This window comes from Talpa europaea (genome assembly GCF_964194135.1).
Source record: "Talpa europaea genome assembly, chromosome: 2".
In the NCBI taxonomy this organism is placed as follows: Eukaryota; Metazoa; Chordata; class Mammalia; order Eulipotyphla; family Talpidae; genus Talpa; species Talpa europaea.
In genome coordinates, this window is record NC_140068.1 from 71,505,228 (window position 1) to 71,532,364 (window position 27,137).

At 31.4% G+C, this 27,137-nt stretch overlaps 1 protein-coding gene across 1 annotated transcript in view; it reads right to left on the minus strand.

Moving 5' to 3' along the window:
* ADGRB3 (adhesion G protein-coupled receptor B3) overlaps positions 1-27,137 on the minus strand; it is a gene marked incomplete at its 3' end in the record, with an annotated part of 671,719 nt that overhangs the window by 403,758 nt on the left and 240,824 nt on the right. Inside the window, exons 2-4 of the mRNA XM_084227971.1 lie at positions 12,522-12,632; positions 6,496-6,657; positions 149-313 (exon numbers count right to left, since the gene is read on the minus strand). Of these exons, the coding sequence (XP_084084097.1) occupies positions 149-313; positions 6,496-6,657; positions 12,522-12,632 (438 nt within the window). The remainder of the gene's footprint in view (positions 1-148; positions 314-6,495; positions 6,658-12,521; positions 12,633-27,137) is intronic.

Sequence of the window (27,137 nt, forward strand, 5' to 3'; positions counted from 1 at the left end):
ATGCTGCAGTGGCTGGAGATAGCTTGATAGCACTGAGACTTTAACCCCTGCACCAGCAGGAAGGCCCCTCTTACTACTTCTTATGTACATTCAAGACCATATACAAAGCACATAAATGCAAAGTTCAACAAATGCAAAATACACTTACCTGGGCAGAGAGCGATATTACAAGGCTTATGATGTGTTTCAGGTCCTTCACACGGTCTTCCTCCATACTGAGGAGGTGTACATGACCTTGTTCTTGTTCTTTGGCCTCGACCACATGTAAATGAACATAAACTCCATGGTGACCACTCCTCCCAAACTCCATGTACTGTAACAAAGCAAAGAAGCTTCAACAACAAAAGCAGAGAATAAAGTCAAAGATTATTTTTCATTGTAATTAAGATAAAAACCTCATCAAGTAGACAAGTATGAAGATATTTTGAAAACTCAGTTCAGTTAACATTATTTTCCACAAAATGTAAAGTTAATTCAAAATTTCATTAAAATAGTGGAATGTCTGTATTTGAAGTTATTTTTATCATAGATTTTTTATTTTTCACATTTTATTCTTTTTTATTTAATTTTGAGGTAACATTGGTACACAAAGACTAGACAAGATTTGGAGGTATAGGATTACTGCCTCTTGAGATGTATGTTACACCACACTGACCCCCAAGGCACCCTTAAAATTAAAATGTTTCCCTTTTTAATAGAAATGTGCATATCTCCCTTATGTTAAAATAGTCATAATTATTTTTTAAATCAAAGTTAAATCAACTAAGACAGCAGAAAACAAAATTTCTTACAATAGAAATGATCTGATCTGTTAGAGCTAAATTGCATTGAAATAGGTAAGGAGTAACAACTCTTCTAACACTTAAGATTTTTTCTGATCAATAAATTTCATGGTGTCAAAAAGTAAAAAAAAATCTAAAAATTAATGGCACATATTTTTAACATCACATTATAGAAATAAATGCATTTTTTGCCTTTTAAAATTTGAGCAAAATCACTCTCTTGTATATGAGGAAAATTTCAAACTATATCTACTTGCATAATGTCTTCCTCTTTTCCCTGTTTTAAAAGGAGTGGCAAAGGTAAAGATCTTTCTAATAGCCATGGAACCAGAAGATCTTTCCTCTTCCAGTAATTTGAGGGCACTGAAAATCCTTGTGATTAATATGAATTTCTAGAGAAAACAAATGATCTAATTAAGACTATGCCTAACATAACTATTGATATACCAATACTACAAATGCCATTATGATGCAAACATGATCAGAAATACAAGTAAGATTTGTGTTTTTCCATATTAACCACTGTGAAAAATCTTTTGCCAAGAGTTCATTATGATTAAAGTTTAAATCCCTTCCTTGCTTTGTTACATTACCACTTTCATCTCAATTCTTCATATTCAGAACAATAAGACTCTATAAGAAACGTAAATAAAAGGATATCATGCAAAATGTGCTCACTGATTCAAAAGTTCTTGTGTTGATGTAGAATCTCTGGTTTTACTATGCTCCTAGAATTTTAAGTTCAGATGTTTAATATGACACCCACAGGAATGAAAAAGAGGGATAGGCACTTCCAGCAGAAGATGACAATAAACATAATCATTTCTCCTCAGCATTGGCAGGAGTAAGCAGAAGTACATATAAAGTTCTAGAGGGTCTTGTGAAAGTAAATATAGCTTACATATCTAGAATCGATTTCATGTATTTTGATTGACCAATTTTTTACTTTAAATACACATGTATGATACCTTATTCGTGAAACATTCCAATCTTTTCTGTTTATTCTATTGTGGTCCTCCAATTGGTTGTACAATTATGCTCAAATATAAGAAAAATAAGCCACATTTAAGTAATATTCAATGAAAGTTATTTTTAAGATTCTATGAAATTTGCTAGAAAAAGTTTTAAATATCACATAGAAAAAGAGTAAGAGAAACTAAGGAATTACAGAAGAAAGTAATTACATCGAAGATGTTTCCATGAAAATTTGGGAAAACCAAAGCCAATTTGTACCCACTGGTATAAGAATAAAGAATAAATTTGCATTTAATTTGAAGAAATAATATATTTAATGATTCATTATCGCAAAATATTTTAAAATGCATGTATTTGACTAATTCTGTAAAATGTATGTCTTTAATCAACTCTTGCATCTATTTCTATTCATTTTTCCATGACTATTTTCTATATAAAGTGTTAAGATAGTGTAACTGTAATTGTTGTTGTTATTTGTGTTCATTTACTTTTCTATCAAATGTCAATGCTCCATATGCATTAAATAATTTCAAAAAATATGATATATTGGCAGATATTTTTCTATTAATCTCAAAGAAATTTTGTTTAATCTTGATGACTTAAGTTATGAAGTTGGAGTGCTCCGAAAAGTGACTATTTACTCCTGTTTTTTTTTTTAAAGATTTATTTATTTATTCATACAAGCACTGGGTACAGTCAGAAGCGTGGGAGAGAGAGAGAATTTACCAGAGCCAGAGCCGGGAGCAGAGCAGGCAGAAGAACCGAAGTACACTGCTGAGGGGAGCAGCGGGCAGCAGGAGAGGTCTGCGCGCCATGCGGGACCCTCCTCTGGTGGCCGGGGAGCAGCCGAGGATCGAACCAGCGCCGCAGAGGCTGCGGGCAGCTTCGCAACCCAGCGCTCAACCGCTGCACCACCGGGGAGGCCCTATTTAGTCCTTTTTAAACAGTCTTTATTGCTCGCTGGTGAAATTTTATGACTCCACACTATTTAAAAAAATGCTAAAATAATTTTTTTCACTTGTAAAAACAAAATTTTTAATTACCTGTTTCAGATACTATTGAATTAAAGGAAATGACACCCCATGACTTTTAATTTTATAGATGTCATTTTATAAGATGTAGGCTAAAGATTAGATATTTTATTTTAATGGCAAATTGTATAAATTGTTTTATAATAAATATGAATAACTGTAACTGATATAGTCTATTTGAAAAATACATTTAATAAAACTGAAATTTAAATCAAATTAATCAATTTTTACAGGTTTCTTTTTTAGCTTAATCAAGGTATATTATTATCACATTTGTGCTTTTTGTTATCTAGGTATGGCTAGGAATGTACTATACATACTTTATAACAGATTTTGAAATAAACATCTACAAGTTATCTTATAATATAGATTGGGATATATATATTATACATATATATAATAACTTTTTAAAGTGAAAGTTTATAGAAAAGTTGATATTTACCCTCCAAATTTTCAAAACCATTCCTAACCTACATAACCTTCTAGGCAATAGAATGCATATAGAAAAGACCAGTGGTTCTCAACCAGGTGCAATTTTGTCCCTCAGGGTACACTTGCCAATTATTGGAGATATTTTGGGGTGTCAACACAGGGAAGGAGTAGTGCTTCTGAAATTTAATGGGTTAAGTAAGGCCAGGGATGTTGCTTAACACCCCAATATGCTGATGATTTATCTGTCCTGGAATTGTCAACAGTAATGAGGTTGAGAAACCCTGGAATCAGCCATAAAACTATAAGTCAGAAATCAGTAAATATACAACATTATGTAGCTCTCTACTTCTCTCAATTTACTTTCTGTTCACTCCTATCATTTTCTATTCTGAGTAATAAGGGCTTTGAGTATAATATCAAAGCAACAATTTTGTAAGGAACTGCATATATATTATGACCCATATTAGAAGTAACACATTATTAAGTAATTTAATTAGGAAAACCCTCTGATTAAAATTTAAATAACAAGGGCCAAATGTAATTAATTGAAAGTATAATTAATTAGCTTTTAATATTTCAACTAAGCATAAACAATAATTCTATGATTTCACATACTTTGTGGAAAGTGACTTTATTTTTATTTGTCCTTGGATCATGTCATTTTTATTAATTAAATGCCAAATACACTAGCATATTCACAATGTGATGAGGAGGTTATTGATTCCTGAGTTAATTTTCTTCTTGGAGACTTAAATAATTGTTTAGGAATATATTGACACTATTTAAATTACTACTGGAGTTTTTAAATTCACTTTTGGTCACTGTTTTCATGAAGTCTTGAAGTACATACACAGCAGTGTGACAAACAGCTAATGGATATATTGACACCAAATCATTCATAAAAAAATACAATAAACATCTGTGAGAAGTCCCAGTTTCCTCTAGTGAGATACTTATGCTACATTTTTAAAATATGAAGTTGATAAATTATTCTTTATGTTTGAAAATTTAGAGAGAAAACAACGAAGCTCTTAATTCAACATGTGAACATAACAATGATTAAAAGATAAATATTTTCTATTATCAGCACCATTTAAATTTAGAAACACCAAAATCTATTTGTATATGAAGGTGATGGAAAACCAGTAATTATTATATTATATACTTCTTCAGTAGGTATAAGGAATTGAAGTAACTATAATCCTAGAATAGTATTTTATCTAGACCTCAGACACAGGCAAGGGAGAGCCCTTTGATCCAGCTACTAATGATCTCTGTGTCAACAGCAGATTTCCATATGTCAATCATATAAATGTGTACAATAGTAGCTAAAAAGTAAGCTTTGAAAGAAGAATCATGGAGAATAGTTTGACACCCACTCAGAACTCCATTTGGGTATCCATTTGCCGTTAAGGCGTTTTATGTTGAAAGGATTTTTTTAGCTATTAAAAAGGATGCTGACCAGATGAATTTATACACCAAGCACAGCTTAATTTTCTATTGGCACTTTTTTTCATTGTAAAGGACAGGAAACTTGATTCTGAAATCCTTACTAAAAATACTGTAGAGATGAGATTTTAGTAATTTCCTAGACAATTCACAATACCCATATTCAACTGAAAATTCACAAGCATTTTCCCTTAAGCTCATTTTACCTTTAAAATTTAGAAATTTTTTAATTCCTAAATTCCCCAGCTCCTTACTATTCCTTTATTTCCTTCTTATATTTATAGGATCCACTCTATGACTGTTTTTGTCAGCTTTTTTTCATTGCCTTTTCCCTCTCCCAGGTTCTTTGTAAGCATTTTCCCTTCTGATTTTTTTTTTTTTTCACTGATGTTCCTTTAGATTAATTCCTACTGACTGTCACTGATTTCCTTGTTTTCAATGGACCTTATTGCTCTTCTGCTAATTTTGTCTTTCCTTCCTCATAGTTTTCTGCCCTGTTTAGCTTTTAATTCTTTCATCCACTGCTTTTTAAATTAAATTCTGTTAAAAAGGGATCTCCTACCTCATTGCCATCATTCCTGCCACACATTCTGTCTGCCATTTCTTTTGCCTTTTATTTCTTCCGCATTGATTTTTATTAAGATAAAATTAACATAAAATTTGCCATCTAAACTATTTAAATGTACAATTTTCTAACGTTAAGTATATTCACAATGTAGTGAATCAGATCTCTAGAATGTTTTTATTTTGCAAATAGGAAACTGCACTCATAAAACAACTCCTCCAGACTGGCTTTTAATGAGTTGTTCTTGCCCATTCTCCTGAGAAACTGGGGTAACCCCATCCTTCTCCCATGTAATTCACACTTGACCCTTGCTTTTAGTGACTGTAGAATCAGCCTTCTCTGGAAATGGAATTCACCAGAGAACTTTTAAGCACAATTTAGCAGATAAAAGGTTTGTGCAGCACCAGATCCTTTTTCTATGTCTACACAATTTTACAGGTCTCTGGAAATGCAGTAATACAAGGTCAGTGTCAACTGCAGTGGTCAATAAATAAATAAATCATCTATCCACCAAATGGTTGAAAAATATATAAACCTGGAGATTCACAATATCATTTATGCATTTATTAAAGGAAAATTCTTTAGGTTTTCTTTAGTACTTATTTTTAAATGAGAATCAGTGGTCTGGGAAGGGGAAATGCCTGCAATATGCAAGTATACATCAACTGAGAATAAAATTGTGATGTAACATGGAAAATCTGACCCTATGTGGACAAGCTATTATGCTGTGCTCCATTTAACAGTAAATATTTTTTTTTTTTTACCATTAATGACTTTAAGTTTACAAAGCAGTGGGTATCTCTGATGAGTGCAGCCACTTGAATGAAATAAATTAATAGAAAGTCTGTAGGTTAGAGGTGGTATTTTCCCTAATTGTGTCAAATAAGTTGTAGAAAATAGCTCACACAATGTTTATAGATCATATACCCAGTATGCTGGTAAATTACCTTATTCCTCATTCAACTGTAGGTTTTCACCATTTAAAATAAAGAAAGTAATTTTTAACCTTAAATACTATTAGAAACAGATCAGAAAATTGAAACTTATAGTTGAGTGGGGGAGGGAGTCAATTATGTAATTTTTTAACTGCTCTGAAAGCAGAAATACCCACAAACAATAACATTTCACAGTTGAATAAGAAATACACATCCACTCTAATCAAATACCTATACCCAGTTTATATGTAAATAACAAATCTTTCCCAATGCGTAGCATGACACAATTCAATAACATCCACAGTTGTAGTTGCTGCTAACACTACCTGGACAGAGGGCAGTGTTATTGCAAACCCTTGATTCTCTTAATGGGCCGCTGCAGTGTGTCCCGTAAGGTGATACACAAGTTCTGGTTCGCACCTGCGACCCTTGACCACAAGTAACCGAGCATGTGCTCCACTGGGACCACTCTTCCACACCAGATTCACCTGCATACAAGACAACAAATAAACATGAAACACTGTTTTGAATATTCATCTAGTAAGCATTATACCATACTAACATTATGGCATGCAAGAATAAATGAAAAAGAATGACAATATATCAAAAAGTATAAGTAAACATGTTAGAGAAAAAATTTTAGAGAGAGAAGCATATTACATTTTTTAAAAATCAAACTTAAGGACTATGAGGTTCAAGTTTGCTATAACCCCGTTAGCAAACCTAGTCTTCATAAATTTCACTATATTATGGACACTAAGAAAGGACCAGTCAGCATTTTCCAACAAGAATAGAAGTTGGTGTCACTTTCTTCAAGTATAGGTAAGGCTTTTGACTTCGATAGGAGAGGAGACAAATGTATAGCAAAACTTACTCAAGCTGTGGTGAGCAGGGACATAATGGTATTTTCCTCCTTAAGTCTTTATAGCATAACCTCTTTGCTAACGCTGAATGAGCTTGAACACTGGGAGTTTGAGCTTATCTAATTTCTATTGTGTTGAACAATGACACATTTATAATTTATTTCTAGTACAATTCCTATTTTTCATTCTATGACAGCTATTTATTTTGTGGTAATTTATTAAAACCTTTTGCTTACTATTTTCCCAATGTTCTAGAGTAGAAAAGTGATTTTTATTGATAAGGAAGAGGAATTCCTCCATTATTTCTGCTAACATAGAACTAAAATTTACTAATAGGACCTAAAAAGTAAATTCTGAATTTATTAATTTTCTTAGTGTAGACGTCGCACTGACATATCTAACTTTTATTATCTAAAGTCATGTACCAATGAGACTTAAAGTCAAGAATTTCTAAGACCATCACAATGGGCTCCTAATTCTATCCTGGCATTGTATTCAGGGTGAATGTTTAATACTGATTTGAAACCTGCAACTACTTTTCCCTAAATGCAAATTTGAGTCCTTACCTGTTAGCAGGGGTGATTTACATTAACCATTTAGTTTTTAAAGTAACTTAAAGGAGAATTATTTCTGAAAACTGCACCCCTGAGTACATAAATCAAGGAGAAAATTATATTTTGCAAACTGTTTAGAATTTGCCTTTGGAGTAGAATTCAAAGGGTGAATATCATATTCTATTTCTCTATTTGTTTTCGAAAGGTTAGTAAATTTCTTAGAAATTACCAGCAGTGCTACTCAAGGGCAGGGTAATCCACAAACTAGTTCCCCAGGACAGGGAGTTGGACTAGAATATAACTCAACATGCTGACTTTCTCATGGAGAATTTTTTTTTGCAAATAAAAATGTTAGCTGAGATCAAATATGTGCTTGATAAAGTAGCTGAAATTACATTCTGGTATAAACTTCTTATCTCCTGGAGGGTCCATAACAACTAACTCACAGACAATCACAGGTTGGCCGGCCACACATTGGGTGGCACTGTTAAGAAGCATTTGCTCTTATATTGGGCTGTAAATCGCACCTGGAGTCGTAGATTAGAATGCATTTATAACTGGAAATACATCATAAGGGTACAGACAGTGATAACTGGGATGACATGGTACATTAAATAGGCCCTCTGTTCAGTGCTGTGGTCAGTGTTTCCTAAAGTATTACATAGAATGCCCTTGATTATTTCAGTAATTTTTGCCTTCAATGCTACAGATATATACATATAACTAATTCATAAAGTGTTACCGGATCTATTGGTGAATAAAATTTAAAGCCATGCCTTATAATATGTTCTTTTATATTAAAGAATACTCTATCAAGAATAAAAATACTATTCTAAGAACCCAGTAATATGACAATGGTTAAAAAATATCCACACATATATGTATATGTGCATATACATATTTAACAATGAAAAATTGAAGCTTAAAGTTAGGGAAGCTTAAAGTTATGCAATTTTTTTTCTTATGAGATTCAACTTGTATTTGTGATGAGAATAAGTGAAGTAGAAGTACTATGGTTGTATGTTATTAAGTAAAAGCCTGAAAATCTTTAAAATGTAAATTCTATAGTGAGTAAAATGATAAAAGTTATGAGTAAAATTAGTTAATTTTCCACAAAAGCAGTCCTTTCCTTACCCTTGCATTGTTATGACGATCAGAATATTTTAATTAAACTAAGTAATGAATCAGGATCAATACCTACTTTTAAATGCATTTTTGTAAAAATATGTAAAAATTTGTGTTGTTTTTGAATATGTGATACTATAGTGACTTTGAACAGGATAATCAGTGATAGTGATGCTGGATAATTGGAGACTGATAATTAGTGCTCAGAATTGTCCTTTTTCACTTTTTCTCAAACTGTTTGTTCATTGTATTAATCAAAAACTAAATAAATTATTAAGATGTATATTGAGTGTCAAGTTATGAATCAGATTTTGCCACCAAAGTACTGGCTACCTACCAAAATAATCTCATTATAGCTCTAACGCTATCGTTTTAAGTGGTATTTTCACCAGATAGTTGATTTCCATGCTGCCACATACATATTACAAAAGATGTGAAGATTATTCTAATTTAGCCCATGGGGTCATTGTGAGAAATAGTTAATACACTTTATAAGAAAAATATTTTTAAAAATTCACTGATATTAAAAAGGTATAACACAAAATATACTATTTTAATAAATAAATGTCTCTGGAGATAGCACAAACTATTCTGGTTCCTTAACCTTAACTGAGAAAGAATATTATCATGTAGGAGGTTACACTATAAGAACTCTTTATCCCGGCACAGAGCATAAAAGGAAACTGGAAAACCATTGCAATTAAAATCTCAAAACCTTGTTTGATGGAAAGTTACTAAATATTAATTGTGTGACACAGAGAAGGTCACTTTGTTTTTCTGAACCACTCCATAAAATGAGTAGTACATCTACATTACAATCTAGTTGTGAGGATTAAAATGAATAATTTATGAGTGTATATTGTTATAAATATTAATATAAAATTTACCAATATGTTAAAATCATGATTAGGATCACACATTTTATGTTTGTATATTAGATTATATGTTATATATTACTAAAGTAGTTCTTTCCTAAAACCTTTCATGAAATCATTTAATGACTATGATGTTAAAAAACATCAATTAAGTATAATTAAGATGTCCAGAATCATCTTATAAGCAGATAATTGAGATGTCTATACTACATATTGTACCCCATCACTTGATTTCATTTTCCTTGACCATAAACACAGATTGTATCCTAGGCTACTAAAGCATTTTCATTTATGGGGAAACTAATTAATCTCAATTATTAGACTGAAAAAAAATGATCAAGTTATTTTTAAAAAATAATGCTACTTTACCAAAAGCTATTGTTTCTTTTTAATTGTCACTAACTTTATTTGTGAAAACTTGTTTTTTTTTTACATATAGGGTTGATCATATTGATTGGTCATTTTGCTAAATAGTTCTTAAATTATATATGGTCTGAGAGTTTCTCTTCACTGTTCCTCATGACTAATATAAGTAATAGATTTTTTTTGTTATTTGATTTTACTTCTATTACATTATTCTGTTCTCCAATTAATATTAGCAAATGTTTACTTATTTATATATACCATCCATTCCTTTGCTTCAAAGATAAGACAAAGATTTCATAAATGAAATTTAATTTCTGGAAAATTCTCCTTTTGTGACACTTAGCTGTATTTATGTAGACTAAGTACCTTAATACCTAAAGAAAGTATAATGCAGAAAAATATTTAAGGAAAAAGAAACCCCTCTCCTTTCAGCTTTATAATTGCCTAGTGTCATGTTGTGCATTTTAAAAAATATGTAAAATAATACAATCTTCCAGTCTTTTATCAGTGGATAGCAACTTAATTTTAAAATAATTATTACCTGTATTTACATTTGCTTATACTATCCTTGGTTTAGAATAAAATAATTATTACTAGTCATTAATTCAAGCATCCGATCAATATTTTTGGAATAGTAATTATGAAATTCATTGATTTTTCTTAGTTATTGCTAACAATATAGTTATAAGGAGCTAAAAGGAGCAATATAGCTATGAGGAGCTATAAGGCTCCTCATAGATCTGTTTATAATTGTTTAATCTATTTCACCAAACTGAAGATAAAGCAATGCCTAGAAGAGGAAATGAAAAAAACAGAAATTAGTAATTTCTCATTAAGAATACATAATGTTCCTTGCGATTCGAGTTTGCTAAGAGGATTTTAGCTGAAAACTGAATTTTCTTGGTTTATGTAACAGGAAAATCCAAAACCTGGGTTTATATAAAAACCCCTGACCAAACAGCATATTTGTGCATGAACTAATTTAGCATTATTAGAAATTTAAAACTATGGCTCACCTTTTCATTCCTAATTGATCCTAATTTTAAGGACTTTCAGTAAACTGATCGCTATAACTATTTTGCAAAAAGGAAGGACATGGTAGAAATCTAAGAAGGTTAAATACGCCTGTAGTTGATGCCTGGAGGCTGAGTAGTCAAGCCACATCCTCTGCTTCTATTGAGAGTCAGATATCCCCTAATGTCTAGTCAGTGATTGGGGAATTTTGTTACTTATAAGGAAGAAAATATCACACTTAGAAATATGAAAATTTGCCTGAACCTGGTAATACACTTTCAGAATTGTTTAAGCAAATAGTAAAAAAAATCAATCACTTTTCTTTAACTAAGAAGGTGAACCAAAAGCAACTCAAATAAGCATTTTTTTTTTTTCATTTCTGGATCTGGATGCAACAAATACCTTTTAAAACACTTAAAAATATGTTCTTATTGTGGAATTTATTTTAAATAACCTTCCTGTTCTGACAATAGTTTGACCTACTTGTGACCGATTCCTGAAGTTTAATACTCACCATTACTAAGAACACAATTCATTAAGAATATTACATCTTTATGTTGTAGATTCAAACCTAGTATTTTGAATAAATATTATCCTAAGAACATATGAACTAAAGGAAATACACATTCTTCTAGGGAATTTCATCAAAATCAGTCTGAATATCAGAAAGATACTGGTCATGTACTTGAAACTTCTATATTAATGACAAAACAGATCATCTAGATTGGAATGCATAAAACTTTGTAAAGACACAGATAAAACTGTTAGTTTGCAATTTCTCCAAGTGACAGCTGAAAATGTTCATAACACAATTTAAACAGGTTTCATCTAAGAATGTACACATGCAATGAAATCTGATGAAATTATAGCTCAATTATTACAAGATAAAATATGAATGCATTTATTTGTTTATACACATATATATTATTTTTGGAGGTAGGCCTTTAAGGTAATCTAATGTAGGATTAAAAATTTTATGAACCATAAAGTCATTCTGGTTAATAATTATTTGGAATATATTACAAGTTAATAATAGATTATCATTTTTTATTATTTAGCATATTTACAAAAATTCTTTTCAAATCAAATATTAAATTCTTTAAAATTTTTTAATGTCCATACATTTAACAATATTAAATTATGAATAACATTTGAAAAAAGATTCAGTATATGAAATATTGTTAACTATCTTATCTGAAGCCCTATTTAAAATTATAAATGTGAAAAGTCCTAGGATAATCAATTATTGATGGAATACCCTTATTGACATTCTTTAAAAGTTTAATGATACATTTTGAGGAGTTAATTAACATAAATAGTAATATGTAAAAATCCTAAATATGCCAAACTGAAAGCAAAGTACGTCTTACACATTTTTGGTGCACTTTCAATTCATAGCTACTTCATTTATGGACTTTAACTGGTGACAAAAAAAAAAGGCTCAAAAAAATATCAGCTCCAAAAACTGACAAATGTGCAGCAAAAGATTATGAAAACATGCAGTGGTTTCATTAAATTAACAACAATAAATAGAAAAATGTAACTAACGTATTACCAGTTTGTGCCATAAATTTAGCAGCATCAGCTTGTTCCTGAGGGACCCTTTTTTCATGAACAGATCGAGGTCGCTGACTTTTAATTGTATGATCTCCCATCATTCCAAATTCTAAAGACAGAATAAAGGTATATGAAAGCTTGTGTGTAGACATTTCTCACAAATTACATTACTGTCTCATGCAATATGTTCCTACACATACCTAGAAGTTACTGATTAAATTCACAATTCTCAATTGTCTAGACTGCTCTGCTTGGAATAGCTCTAAACTCAGAAAGTCTATAAACATGAACAAGAAGCAACAATAACAGTCAATGAAATGACACATCAGGCTTTTTAAGTCAGCTTAATTAACAGAAAATAGTGCGCTCTTTTCTGATAATGTTTGAATCAATACATCAGAAAAAAATACAACCACAGTGTTAACTGTTGCTTTTCACAAATAGATCCTGACTGTATAACAGCTGCTATTTTGCTGAAGAGAAGTCACCCTCCTCCCACCAAGTCTTTCAGCACTTGTCTTGAGGAATGAGTAATCCTGTAACCTAGCTTCCCTAAGATAAACATTCACTTAATGATCTATTTTTCCATAGATGAGTTTGCCCTTGGTGTTCTCAAAAGCTCAGAAAATGGTTGCTGAAGTAATTCACATTATCTCCTGCCCTGTTCCCAAATAACTCCTCATTTCTTTTCTCACCACCTGTGAAAGAGTGAGTTTTTTTTTTTTTTTCTATTTAAAGTTTTGGAAAAAGAGATAGACTCCAGGTTTCTGTTAATGAATTACTTTGTAATATACTTCCTAGGAAAGGTGACAATTCTGAGCCTAACTCAGAAACAAATGAGGAGGGGAGAGAAAAAACAAGCTTATATAAAAGAATAGATTCTGTGTAATATTTTATTAAAAATTCATGGGCTTAGAATTCTGCAAAAGTTTTATGCTGTTTGCTCTGTTCCTGTAACATCATTTTGGAAGGTGTGAGAAGATGTATAGAAGAGTTGTTGGGCTTAAGGGAGTTAGTAAAGGAGGAAATTCCTGAAGGGTAGGACATAGTGAATTTCCTGTTTCCTCAAGAAAACTGTTGGGCCCTTAAGACCAGGTCTTTCATACATGGCAAAGATGAATGGGTAAAGCAGGTTCCAGTGATAGCACTAATTGCAAGAACTAATAATGTCAAATTTTGTGAATGGATAATTTTACCAATTTACTGTTTTCCCTTCCCTTTCAATCTTTAAAAAATCTTCTGCTAAAATATTGCAACGTAGTTCAATTAAACAGTATATTTTATAAGCACTAATTCTACCAACTCTTGTCTTTTATGTAACGAGAAAAGACTAGCACATATTTTTGTCCATCATGGTAAATCCCTGTGTAAATATTAAAATATGCACCTGACAGATTTATTTGTCAGAAATCCTTTCCAGATATTCTGCGCAAGAGAACATCTCATGAGAAATTTGAGAACTCTGGAGAGAACTCTAAATATATATTTGTCTTTGTCAGTTCAGATAAAATCCAAGGCAGGAAATGGAAATGTTCATAAGAAGTCACTTGGTTTAATCTTGTAAAACCCATTACTGTTTTCCATTACTGCCAACATCCTTTCATGCCACTCATTTATGTATAACTATGTGCTGCTTAAACACTGCTTCATTACGCTAATCAGAAGTATCTAATCACATATCATTTAATGATTTTAGAAAGTGACTACTTAGAAAGTTTATTATCTACACTTTTATGCACTGTACAGTATTTTAAAATACTTTATATAATGGTATTTTTCTGGATCTGAAATAGTAGAAGAAATTTAATAGGAATGTTTTAACCTCTGACTTCTTGAATTTATTATTCAAGTTATATATGTCTTGTGTGTTGTATGTGTATCTATCAGATTATTTAAGTCAGACTATATGTTTACAAAAATAATTTGGGGGATGTGATGTTCACTAGGTTAGTTCTGGCACAAGGAGAACAAAGGACACCAAACAGTATTTCATGGCTACACCTACTTAATAACTTAGTAACTTTATTACCTGTCCTAGTTGAAGACAATTCTTCAATCCAGTGGAAGCATGATAAGAACCTGGAATCTGTATTTTAAGGAAAAGTTTTACTTGTAAAGGGACTATGATCCTGAAATTTAGGCACGTAAGTATGTCAATGGATGCTACCAAGGTGATTCAAAGCAGCATATTCAATTTTTAATGATTTCTGAAGTTCACACATAAGTACTTATTTTATAAAATAGACATTAATTTTTGAGTGAGCTATATCATATTTTAGCATGTGATTTAAAATTGTCTAATGTATATATGATAAAAATTAAATTTTAAAATTCATCACTTCTACTTATCTTCAATAAGCAATGTTACAAGAGCATTAGTGTTAATTCCTGACCTTGAGATAAGACACTCTTAAGTAATCCATGAATTTGATTACATATTTTATATAACCAAAAGTTTAAAATGAAATTTTGAATCATTGCTATTAATACAATTTATCTGAAAAATTACTTCTAAAAAGTGAGAATAGGAGACCTAGATATAGCATTTATTGTATGAAGAAAATATGCTAACTACTTTTCTAAGATGGAAAAACAACACTATGGTGGTATTTTTTTAATGTTCCACTCAACAACAACAACAAAAAAAATCTGAATTTACTACTGAAATGTGTAAACTGTAATCTCAACTAGTGAGTTACTTTTACCAAGGTTTATGTGCCAAATGTTTGAAAATTAAAATCTTCTTTGTCTTAGGGTCATTATCAATGGCAAGCTTTAACAATAAATGTTATGATTTTCTCCAAATCTCAAAGGAACAATTTTAAGATATTTGTCTTTTCTTTCAAGATGCTTTAATTGTCTTCATTTATAATAAAAAATTATGGCCAATTGGATCATTTAAACTTGGAATAAAATAAACTATTATTTCTGCTGTTACCCTTATGTGGTGAATATAAGTTGAAGTAAACTTTCAGTATGTCTTCTGAATAAAGTAAATTCTTCATGGGTTGTTGATTCATATTCAAATAAAACTGAGTTGGCAAAGATAATATACTACATTAGTTACACGAGAAAAATAGCATAACTAAATAAAAAGATGATCTGCTTTGGTGAAAGCAATGAAAAGCAAGTTATGAAATCAAATGAAGTAATATGCAGCATAATTTTGTGTATGTACATATGGTACATGGCTTATGAAAATACAGGGTTATTTCCTATATTTTTATGTTGATGATATCAATGAGGTGCTTGATAAATAACTGTGTTCATGTATAAAACTCAAAGGATCAGATATGGCTTCCATGTTTAGGCACAATCTCTCACTCTTCAATTGTGCTTTTTAATAAAAATCAGTAGTCTCTAGAAACGAGGTACAACCAAAATTACTTGAAATAAAGGTTTTGAAAATCTATTGCCTTAAGTATAGTTTTATGTTTTTCTTCCACAATCTGGGAATACATAAGTAGATCATTAAGAAATAAATAGACTTGAAAATTGTCTTGATAGTCAATTGTCAGTTCTGAAAATCTTTCATAGGACATCAAGGGTTCAAACAAGGTGAAATTGAAGTCATCAAAATCTTACATACACACACACTCACACACACACCCATATCTATTTGCTATTTTCCATGTGTTTATTTTTCAATATATAGGCAGGCAGGACATAAGATTAGTAAATAACAGCTATTACTTCAATCTCAGATGCTTGCAGTGTAAATACTGATTTCACATTGTTTCCTAACTTTCGTTTGCATTTTTACAGAAGCTATCCTGGCCTAGGCCATTACTGTTTCTCAACAAACTCTCAAAGTATGTCCTACTTACAATATATAGGCAAACTGTACTAAGTTGTCATGAAAATGGTCAAGCCACTGCATCCTTTATTTCATTGTCCTCCAATTAAAAAGCCAACTCTTCTAACCAGGCCTTCAATCAAGCTTAACTCCAGTGACACCAGCTCCATGAACCACCTCCTAAAGAGCCAATCATAATTGACCCTGACTTCCGTGACTTCTATTTTGTTTTTTGTCAATAATAAACTTTCACTTTACTTGTTAAGTGTCCTAACAGAGTATAAGCTTCTATGGGAACTATGGTTGATGAGTCTAATTTTAATTTTTATTAATTTTCAGTCATTTACATATCTATTAAATTTTTATGGTGTGACTTTTCCATACATTTCTATATGCACAGGGTTAATTCACCCTCTACCAATACCTCCATACCAATGAATTATGCCTTTCCTTACCCTATCTTCTCCTTCTTTCCCCCTATTTTCTTTGGTAACCAGGATATTATTTCACAGAGTATAAGAATTATTTTTGCTCTGTCAGTATGTGTTCTTTGGTTATTTATATTCCACAAATAAATGAAACCATCTGGTATCAGTCTTCTGACTTATTTCATTTATCATAATCACCTCAAGATCCATCCATTTTGTCCAAAAAAAGAAATGACCTACTACTTTCCAGTTAGCTGGGGTTAAGAATTTTTTTAAATTTTTTTTATTTTATGCATTTTTTATACACACACACACCAGAGTTCATGTTAAAAAATTGTTTCCCCATGCAAAGCAACTCTTGCACAATATTGTGGTAATGAGACTTGTCAATCACCTATGAAAAAACAGTATTGAGATTACTCAAACTTTTAAAAATAGAATTACCATATGACCAAGCAATTCTATTCCTAGGTATCTACCTGAAGAATACAAAATATACGCATTCCTATGTTCATTGTGGCCCCATTTACATTATCCAAGTCTGAAAACAACATAAATACCCCAAAACAGATGAGTAGATTAGAAAGATGTGGTATATAGCCACAATGGAATACTACTCAGCTATGAAATGGGTGTATTCTTGCCATTAGAAGCCACACAAACTGAAATGGAGGGGATAATGCTAAGCCAAAAAGTCAGAAGGAGAAAGGCAAGTATCAGGTATTTTCACTTATATGTAAAATATAGAACAAAACACAGACCAAGCCAAACCAATAGCAAGTCCTACAAATCTGATTATGGAACTGAAACTATAAAATGGAGAGGGGAGAGGGAGAAACAAAGAGTAGAGGGAGCACAATGGATTATTTTGGAGGACTGAGGGTATCCTCGGTGGTAGGAGTGGTGCAGGGGACATACAGTTGAGAAGTTGTGATTTCATGCCTTTGAAAAACATATAGTGTTTTAAACCAATTACATATCACTTCAAAAAATGTTTCTCCAAAATGCAAGTTTCTAGATATATAGAATAATTTCTTTTTACTTGTTTGATGAATAAATGGTTCAATAAGAAAAAAAATAAAATTCATAGTGAAGTATCTGAAAGTTGTGTATGATTATGATGGCCAACACTCCTTCTGCAAGATTTAGTATCCATAATATATTCAGGTTGTTATTAAAATAATTATAATATTACTTCATTTAGAAATTAAATCTCACTGTCCTAAAAGAAAGCTGAATTTTTGTCAATAAACATTAATTAATTATTACAGTGCTAGCTACCAAAGTGACAAAGATAAAGAAGAAATAGCCTCTGCTATTATAAAGTTCCTAACTCATGGAAATCTATAAGAGGCTTGATATTTGAAATTTGCAAAAAACTCATTTTAATAAAAACGTTTAATAACACTCAACACTCACTTTTTATATAAATTTGCCAAATAATAGATTACCTTTAACTAAAATGACTTGCTAATATGTTTTCAAAGAGAAAAATACACCTGCTAAGCCATACAACTGGACATCTGAAGTGAAATTTCACTTAGCATGGCATAAAAAGCAAGAATATTAAATGCATAACTTGTTAGCAGATGAAAGATTCCATCATCTGGCTAGTTTATTTTAGTGTAGACAAAGTATATTAAGAATCAACCAGGTATTTACTGAAATAAGATGTTTATATTTAATGTCTTCTAGTTTCAAGTTTAATCAAAAGCATAAACTACTGAATATTTTCATTCATTTTTACATGTATTGGAAATAGAGTTTATACAAATTACTTTTCACATAAACTGTACATAATTTGACTGGGAGGTATTTAGATAATGAAGAGTAACTCATATGACTAGTCATTAAGATATCATCTGTTTCTGAGATTTTTTAAAAAATATTTTTGAAATATTATCAGACTTACAAATTACATTTTCTCACTCAAGAAATATTTTTTGAGTGTTTTTCTAGGCAAGTACTTTACGAAAAGGTAGTGCTGATAGGGGAAAAGACTAGAGTTTGAATTAGCAAAGGCATTTCTATAACTGACAGGGATTAATTACTCAAAACATGGAAAATTAGAATAGATATCATTCACTGAAATTCTGAAGGACATTGGTTAAAAAATATTTCCCATAGCTGATTGTAAATATATTGATCTAATTTTCCCAGTGAATCAAGCAGGGATAAATTAAGCTAATAGAAGACACCTTGGAAGAACTCAAGAATAACAGTTACATCCCATTTAAGAAGTGTCAGGAAATATTCAAAAAAATAAATTGTGAGAAAATTAAAAATTAATATTTAAAATATTTAAAATAATATGTTAAATATGTTAGAAACCTGAGATATCCACCATTAAATTTTAAGATATTGATTTTTTTCATCAAGTTATTTCTGGTTCCATTGTATAGTTAGATACTTGCCTATAGGGACCAAAAGGCTGTTTCTTACCATAACAAAACAGAATTTTATTGCTCAAAATAGTCCCATAGCAATTATTTTATTAGATATTCGACCATGACTCTATTAAGAATATGTATAATTTTATGACACCTCTAAAAATGGATAAAACTCAGAATAATCAAAGGGCATACTGCTAGTATGATTATAGAAAAATTCAATATAATACTGGAAGCCAAATAGCAAAAAACATAAATAGCCAAAGCAATACTGAGGAAAAAGAACAAAATCGGAATCATTACACTATCTAATTTCAAAATACACTACAAAACCATTGTAATAAAAATAATATGGTACTGGCATAAAAGTAGGCACATAGACCCGCTGCTTGCCCGCTGCTCCCCTCAGCTGTGTGTTTCAGTAGATCTGCCTATTCTGTACCCCACTCTGTCTCTGGTGAATACTCTTACCCCCTGTACCTCTAGCCTATACTCCAGATCTTGTATGCATGTATAAATAAAAATAAATCTTTAAAAAAAAAGTGAGTGGAGGTTGGGGGTATAAGATTGAAGTTGTTTAATGGCACAAACTTGAAACAAGTAGTAACTAGAGAAGTCTGAATTAACTCCTGAAATATGTGATTAATATTTATCAAGGAGCCAGTAACATCCAAAGCAAATGATTCCAGGAAAACTGGAGAAACACATAAAGAACTATGGGAATTGGACCTTTATCTCAGGTCAACATTAACAAAAGTTAACTTGAAATGGATAAAATAGATAAAAGATTTAAATATAAGGTCCCTTTTACCATAAAATCCCTATTGGGCAATGTAGGGAAGAAGCTTAATAGTCTTGGAGGGTTTTTTTTTTTTTTTTTGAGGGGGAGAGTATATGACACCAAAAGCCCAAACAACAAAAGCAAAACTAAATGAGTAAGACTATATCAAACTAAAAGCTTCTACACAGCAAAAGAAACCATTAACAAAAATGAAATGGCAATCTACAGAACAGGAGAAAAGTTTTGCAATGGAATCAAATCCACAATGAGATCTTACTTCATACTTATTAGAATTGTTGTCATCAAGAAGATAAGAGATGTCAGATGCTAATGAGGATGTGGTAAATAGGAAACCATTATATATTGTTAGTAGGAATGCAAATTGGTTCAACCACTAAGGAAAACAATAAGAAAGTTTCTCAAATAATTAAAAATAGACCTACCATACCAGGCAGCAAGTCTGCTGTTAGGTATAGACATAGAATAAATAAAAACAAGATTTTGAGGTGATCTATCCATTTCCATGTTTATTGTAGCATTATTCACAATAGCTAAGATATGGGCACAAACTAAATGCCTATAAATGGAAGAATGCATAAAAATGTGAGATAGATAAATTAATATTATTCAGCCATGACAAAGGAGGATATTCTGCCATTCTTGACTTGGATGGACCTCAAGCACATTATTCTAAGTGAGAGATAGGTCGACAGAATAAGACAAATAATATGATACCTCTTAGAGCTAGAATCTAAATAGTCAAGCTCTACCATGATTTAAAAAGAAACAAAGAAATTTGGCAATTACAAGCAGAGAAGCATTTTTTAAAATTATTGTTCTCATGTTAAGAGCAGTAATTCCAACCAAAATAGCTAGTATTCCCCTGTTTTTCCATGTCCGCTATGACTAAAGTCAGTTGTTTTAGAGTTGCCTTTCTTTCTAATATTTAAAAAAATATTATTTGACGTTTGGAGGTCAGTGGGTATAAGGACATGTTATGATCACTGTTTCTTTAGTTATGTAAAGCTTTGAGGATACATTACTGCATTCCTTCCGTTTCTTCTTAGCTGCTACACTACCAGCAGGATGGCAAATAAAATAAGTGAGATATTTAATAAAAATACAAAGAAGTCAAACTCAAAAAAGAGTAAAATGGTGTTAATAGTGAGTCTAGAGCCTCCCTGGTGGCACAGGGGTTAAAGTTAGCTTATCAAGCTATCACCAGCCACTGCAGCATGAGTTCTATCTCCAGCAGGCCAGGAAGCTAACCCACATGGCACGGCAGACCTCTCCCATCTTGCCCGCTGCTCAGCTGTGGATTTCAGTAGATCCACCTGTTCTGTTCCCCACTCTGTCTCTGGTGAATACTCTTACCCCCTGTACCTCTAGCCTATACTCCAGATCTTGCATGCATGTATAAATAAAAATAAATCTTTAAAAAAAAAGTGAGTGGAGGTAGGGGGTATAAGATTGAAGTTGTTTAATGGTACAATCTTGCAACAAGTAGTAAAGACGCCATAGAGATCTATTAGACAGTATATTGAATATAGACTATCATAATATGATATGATAGAGGCACTAGGCATTGCTACAACAATAATTTTACAATATATAAATGCAAAAATCTGACCTTCTCTACATCTTAAATTTACTCAAATTGTCAAATAAGTTCAATAAAATGTTCAGGGGTTTCAATTCAGTATTTCAGGAGCAATTATTAAATATAGTGCATATACTCTAAGACAATGATACTTTATTTTAATTTATCTTTATTGCAGATAGAAACTTTGAAATAGTTACATATAATGATGACCTTTTTTAATATCTCCTCAAACATGTATTTTGAAGAGTAAGTATATAGTAAGATATCTAGAATGACTCAAAAAAATTGGGGGTGTAAATACTTAAATCATCAGTTTTATACTTATTCTGTCTTCCTTCTGGGAAATGTTAGTAAATTGGATGCACTGTTCCATGAAAAAAGTCATCAATGTGTGTAATCATGTGGGAATTATTTGTTAATATTTCTTATACACTACCCAATTGAATTTTATGACCTCGTCTCCTTTTGAAACAACTATTAAATTCTTATAAACTATCAGTAATGGTTTGCTTGAAGAATATTTTATTTGTTGATGATGAGGAAAATAAATGTGGAAGCACATAATGATAACTGCAACTGAACTTCCAATGGTAAATTAGCAGTTCAATGTCTTTGCTTGTTGACTAGTATCAGAACTTAATTTAGCACATTATGACATCCATGGCAAAATAACATGTTTGACTGTAAGCTCAGGCACCTTTTGCAGAAAGCTAAAACTCACACAATAAGAGCTGAATAATCTTATGGCTGAAGTGGTTCAATAAGATCTCAGGGATTTTGAAATACAGGAAAGTAAATTAAATTGTTCCTGGATGAGGTAGAACAGGTCTTGGTTGCTTTCCTGAAAAGTATTCTGACCTGTGTGCAGAGCAGACTTCATAGGGATTTTCAAGTTGAAGGGAATGCTGCTCTGGGAATGACAACACACTTGTGTTTCAGGCTTTCCTGGAAAAACAAAAATGATGCCTCACCAAGTCATGGAAAATCAAGCTCTCTTGAAGGAAAATGATAAACTTCAAGAGTTGCCTAAGAAATTAAAGTGTGGTTTAAGGATATGGAGATCTGACACAGCATGATTTCAGGGCTGGGAGAGCTTTAAGATGCTAATTAGTAATGGAATATAAAGTATGAAGAGGAGTAACAAGAGATGTTGCTAAAGAGATTGGGGGAGAGGGAAGCAGGGCCAAAGAAAGTCTTTCTTTAGCCTCACTAAGAGCCCTGGAATGTATCTCTACCTAATAAAAAGTGAAAACTTTGAAGGATTTAAGAGGCAATGAGTGAAGAATAATGGTTTGATTTGAATTTTAAATAGGTTATTTCAATTGAAGACAAGAATAGACTGTAAGGGAAAAAATCAGGAAGTATAAACTGTTAGAAGGCTATTGCACTATCCACATAAGACTATTTGTAATTGTGTGGAGGGTGGGGTTTGATGGACAGTTCACTGGCAGTTCCTCCCCTTGGGTAAGCAGTTGGATGGGAGTTGATCCATTAGATAAAGAAAGATATTAAGTAATGTAAACTGGGATAGATGAAATAAAGCCATCATTATTTGCAGATGAAATGATAATACACATAGAGATTCCATTGGAAAATCTATTAAAAATTAATCAGTTTAGCAATGTGCCAGGATATAAAATCAACACACATAAATCAGTTGCCTTCCTCTACACAAATGATCTAAAAGAGGAAGAAATTAAGAAAGTGATCTCATTCAATATAATAAAAAATGTGTAGGAGTAAACCTAACAAAGGAGGTAAAATACCTATACAAAGAAAAGTATTAGACACTGTTGAAAAATTAGAAGACACAAATAAATGGAAAAATATTCCCTGCTTGTGGATTGGAAGAATCAACATTGTCAAAATGGCCTCCTACCCAAAGAAATAGACAAATTTAACAGAATCCCACTAAAAATATCAATGGCATATTTCTAAAAACTGGATTAAACACTACTGAAATTTCTATGTGGAATCACAAAAGACTCAGATAGTAAAATCAATCCTAACAAAAGAGAAAAAATATGTTGGTATTTTTAAATAAATGTTGCATTTGTGTATATGAGTGTGTGTGTCTATGCCATACATGTGTACTATTATGTATGTATATATGTATGTATTCTATGTATGTATTACAGCATTTATTGTATATAGAATATGCGTGCATTTTCATATAGTAATGAGAACTATTTTCAGCATTTTTCTACAACTTATGTCATATATACTATATATTCATACAAATTACGTTAGGTATTTATTTAGAATTTTTAAGACATGATTCCTCTATGATATTTAAATTAAGGCTAATAGCATTATGGCACTTTTCAACTTGCCAAAGCTCTTTCTCATTTATTTCTATGTGAATATACAGTGGGTGATCCATGAAATGATTTATTTTTTCACAAGACACTGGTATCTGGATAATCCGGTCATATCTTATCACACTCAAATTATATTCAATTGATTCGCATAGTTTCAAGTTTTATTCTTTGTAGTTGGAGGTAAGAGATGATTCCTTGTCTTTTATCATTTTAAGTTACTTATTATATCTATACAGAAATGCTATTTACAGTGAATCTAGAAATGTCAAAGAAAATACTTCTCATGTTTTATTGTTTATTACTGCTGTAGTCCTTGTTTATTACAGAATATTTTAGCTTGAAATAGATCATATTAATGAAAAGAAATATTAAAAATGATTTTCTTAAAGAAAATAATTTATGAAGATATACATGAAATGTTTTTAATAATTTCTAAAAATAACTATCACAAATACCCTCTTAATATTTTAGCTTATTTTTAGAGACAAATGAATACCAATGAAAACTATTTTCAGCATTTTTCTAATATATAAACTACCCTTATGAATAATTCATATATATTCAAACATTCAAACTTGTTTCCACAAGTTATCATCATCAATATTGAAATTCAAGTGGCATTCTATAAAGAGAAATAAAAGTGATTAGCTTTTTCAAAGTAGTGCTTTATACAACTAAAAACAATTAAGATGATTTTATTTATGATGTAAGTTAAAGATCATACGGAGAGATGGAGAAACACATGCACAGTAGGTGACACAGCTCCCATCTCAGAGCATCATGTGTTGACTGTCCTCTTCCTGCAAAAGGGTATTTTCAGGATATGACCTCTAAGTTCCAAAATTTTGTTATTTGCTGAGGTCAGGAGTTGGCTCATGAAGACATGGGCTCCCTATCAATTGACAGAGAAGTCTAGACAAACTGACCCAGCTTGATTAATGGGTGTGTACACATGTGCATGTTTGTGTATATACCTATACAAACACATACACACATCTGAGAAAAACAGAGTTGTACTGATTGTACAAGTTGCTTCTAAACAGTTTCTTAGGTTTCAGATTGCCAATACTTACTTAAATAATATATCTGCATGCTGTAGCTAACATCCACATTGGATAGGGATTTTGTTTTTAATACAATATGCTTCCAAATGAATTTGGAAACGAATAAAGTACTTTCAGTCAACAAACAATCAATTAAACATTAAATAAACTTATTATATTCCAGAGGGGATCTGGGTACTGAAGATAGAGAAGTGAACAGAGAAAATAAAATTTTGTCTTTGTTTGAAAGAAAATGTTATTCTTAGTGTAATACATAAACTCTTACATGAATCTTAAAATTACCCTTTTGAAAGTTTAATTATAAAAAATTATATAAGAATTTGTCAAATTGATGCCATTTCTTTTCATTCATAGATTACTGCAGATAAAATAATTTAAATTGCAGATCTCATCCATATCATTTAATATAAATTGTTTAAAGGAACTGTTTACTTTTAGAACTGTTGACTCAAAAGTCAGGTCATAATGGCCCAAACAAAATTATAGTTTAAATGGTGTCTTTGTAGAGGTTTCTTTTACCTTAAAATTTTAACTGATTTTGTCATACATTGATCTAGTCTCTACATACCTCAGAAGAAAATAATTATTTATTCATTCCATTCTCATATAGTCATATTACATCTTTAAATATTTTTATTTTTTAAATTACTCAAGAAGACATAAATATTCTTTTATTACATTATTCTTTTCTATTTTCCTATTGCTAGACATTTATGCTTCCTTCAGAGGTTTGTTACCAGAGGAGCAGTTCCTAGAGGTGGTTTTGTTGTGAAGAAGCACAATTTAAATTGTTACTGATATTGCCACTTTCTTTCATAGATGTTTCTTCTACTACCCTTCACAAGTTCTATAGGAAGGAAAAATGTTAGATCTTGGGTATTTGATTTTTATGAACACACATCTCTCTTTACCCTGATTAATTCTTTTTCACATTTATTTCAATTTTGTTTGACACTACTACTGTTCCTGCTTTGTTAACATGTTTGTCCGCCACATCTGTTCCACGTTATTTTCAGCCCCTTAGTGTCATTATGGTTTATATTTGTTTATATTAAGCATAGATCTTACATACAACATATATAATTAACATATATAATTGGTTCTAAAAATCTCATCTGAACCTCTTTTTTTAACACTTTTTTTTTTAAATTTATTTATTTACACAAGAACCAGGGCATAGGCCAGATACGCGGGAGGGTGAGAGGATTCACCAGAGACAGAGCAGGGAACAGAACAGGCAGACTGATGAAATACACTGCTGAGGGGAGCAGTGGGCATGACAGGAGAGGTCTGCCACGCCATGTGGGACCCTCGCCAGCTGGCCGGGATTGAACCGGTGCTGCAGAGGCTGGGGACAGCTTCATAGCACTGCACTCAACCGCCTGCGCCACCAAGGAGGCCTGATCTCTTTTTACAGGAAATTAAAACCATTTAAATTTATTATGCTTATTAAAATATTGAGTATTTTTTTCCTTTCATCTTACATTAGGGTTTCTCTTTAGCATGTGTCCTTGTACCTTCATCATATCCCCTTTCTTAAATTTTTTTTGGATTGATAGAAAATTTCACCATACATTTTTTTCTAAACATCCTAATCCAGTTATTCAAGTGCTATATGCAAATTTATTTTATCTTATGTTCTTAATTTTTTAATTTGTAAATATCTTTTGTGATTCAGTGTCTGTACTCTTTTCCAAAGCCAAGACAAGTATTTGGGCATGCTCATCACTTGTCTCTCTGCCTTGACATTTATGTGTCATTTCCTTTACAAACTGCTATATTTGTGTATTGTGCCTCAATTATGTAGACAACTATCAATTGTATTAACATATCTGTTAACCTTTCCTGGATTTGTTTTCAGTTTTGTTCAGTTATATCTTTTAACAGAGAAGGGGTCTACAATTGATTCATCTTCCTTCACATTTAAATGTAAGTTTAAGTAGACCTAAAAATTGCAGGTCTATAAATTTGTCTCACTAAACTTGACAGATAATTCTTATATTAAGTCTTGGTGTACAGTATTGCTGCTGATATATTTTCTTGTCAGAGAATTTGCCATTGGGGAAATTTCAGGACTTTTCTTTCTATTCTCGCGTATCTAAAATTTTAAGTGTATGTATCTAGATACTGTACTTTTACACTAAGTTTACTCAATTATTTATGTTCCTTTGTAGTACAAGGACCAACACTGTAATTGAGCACACTGATTTTTTTTTTTCACCTAGTCAACT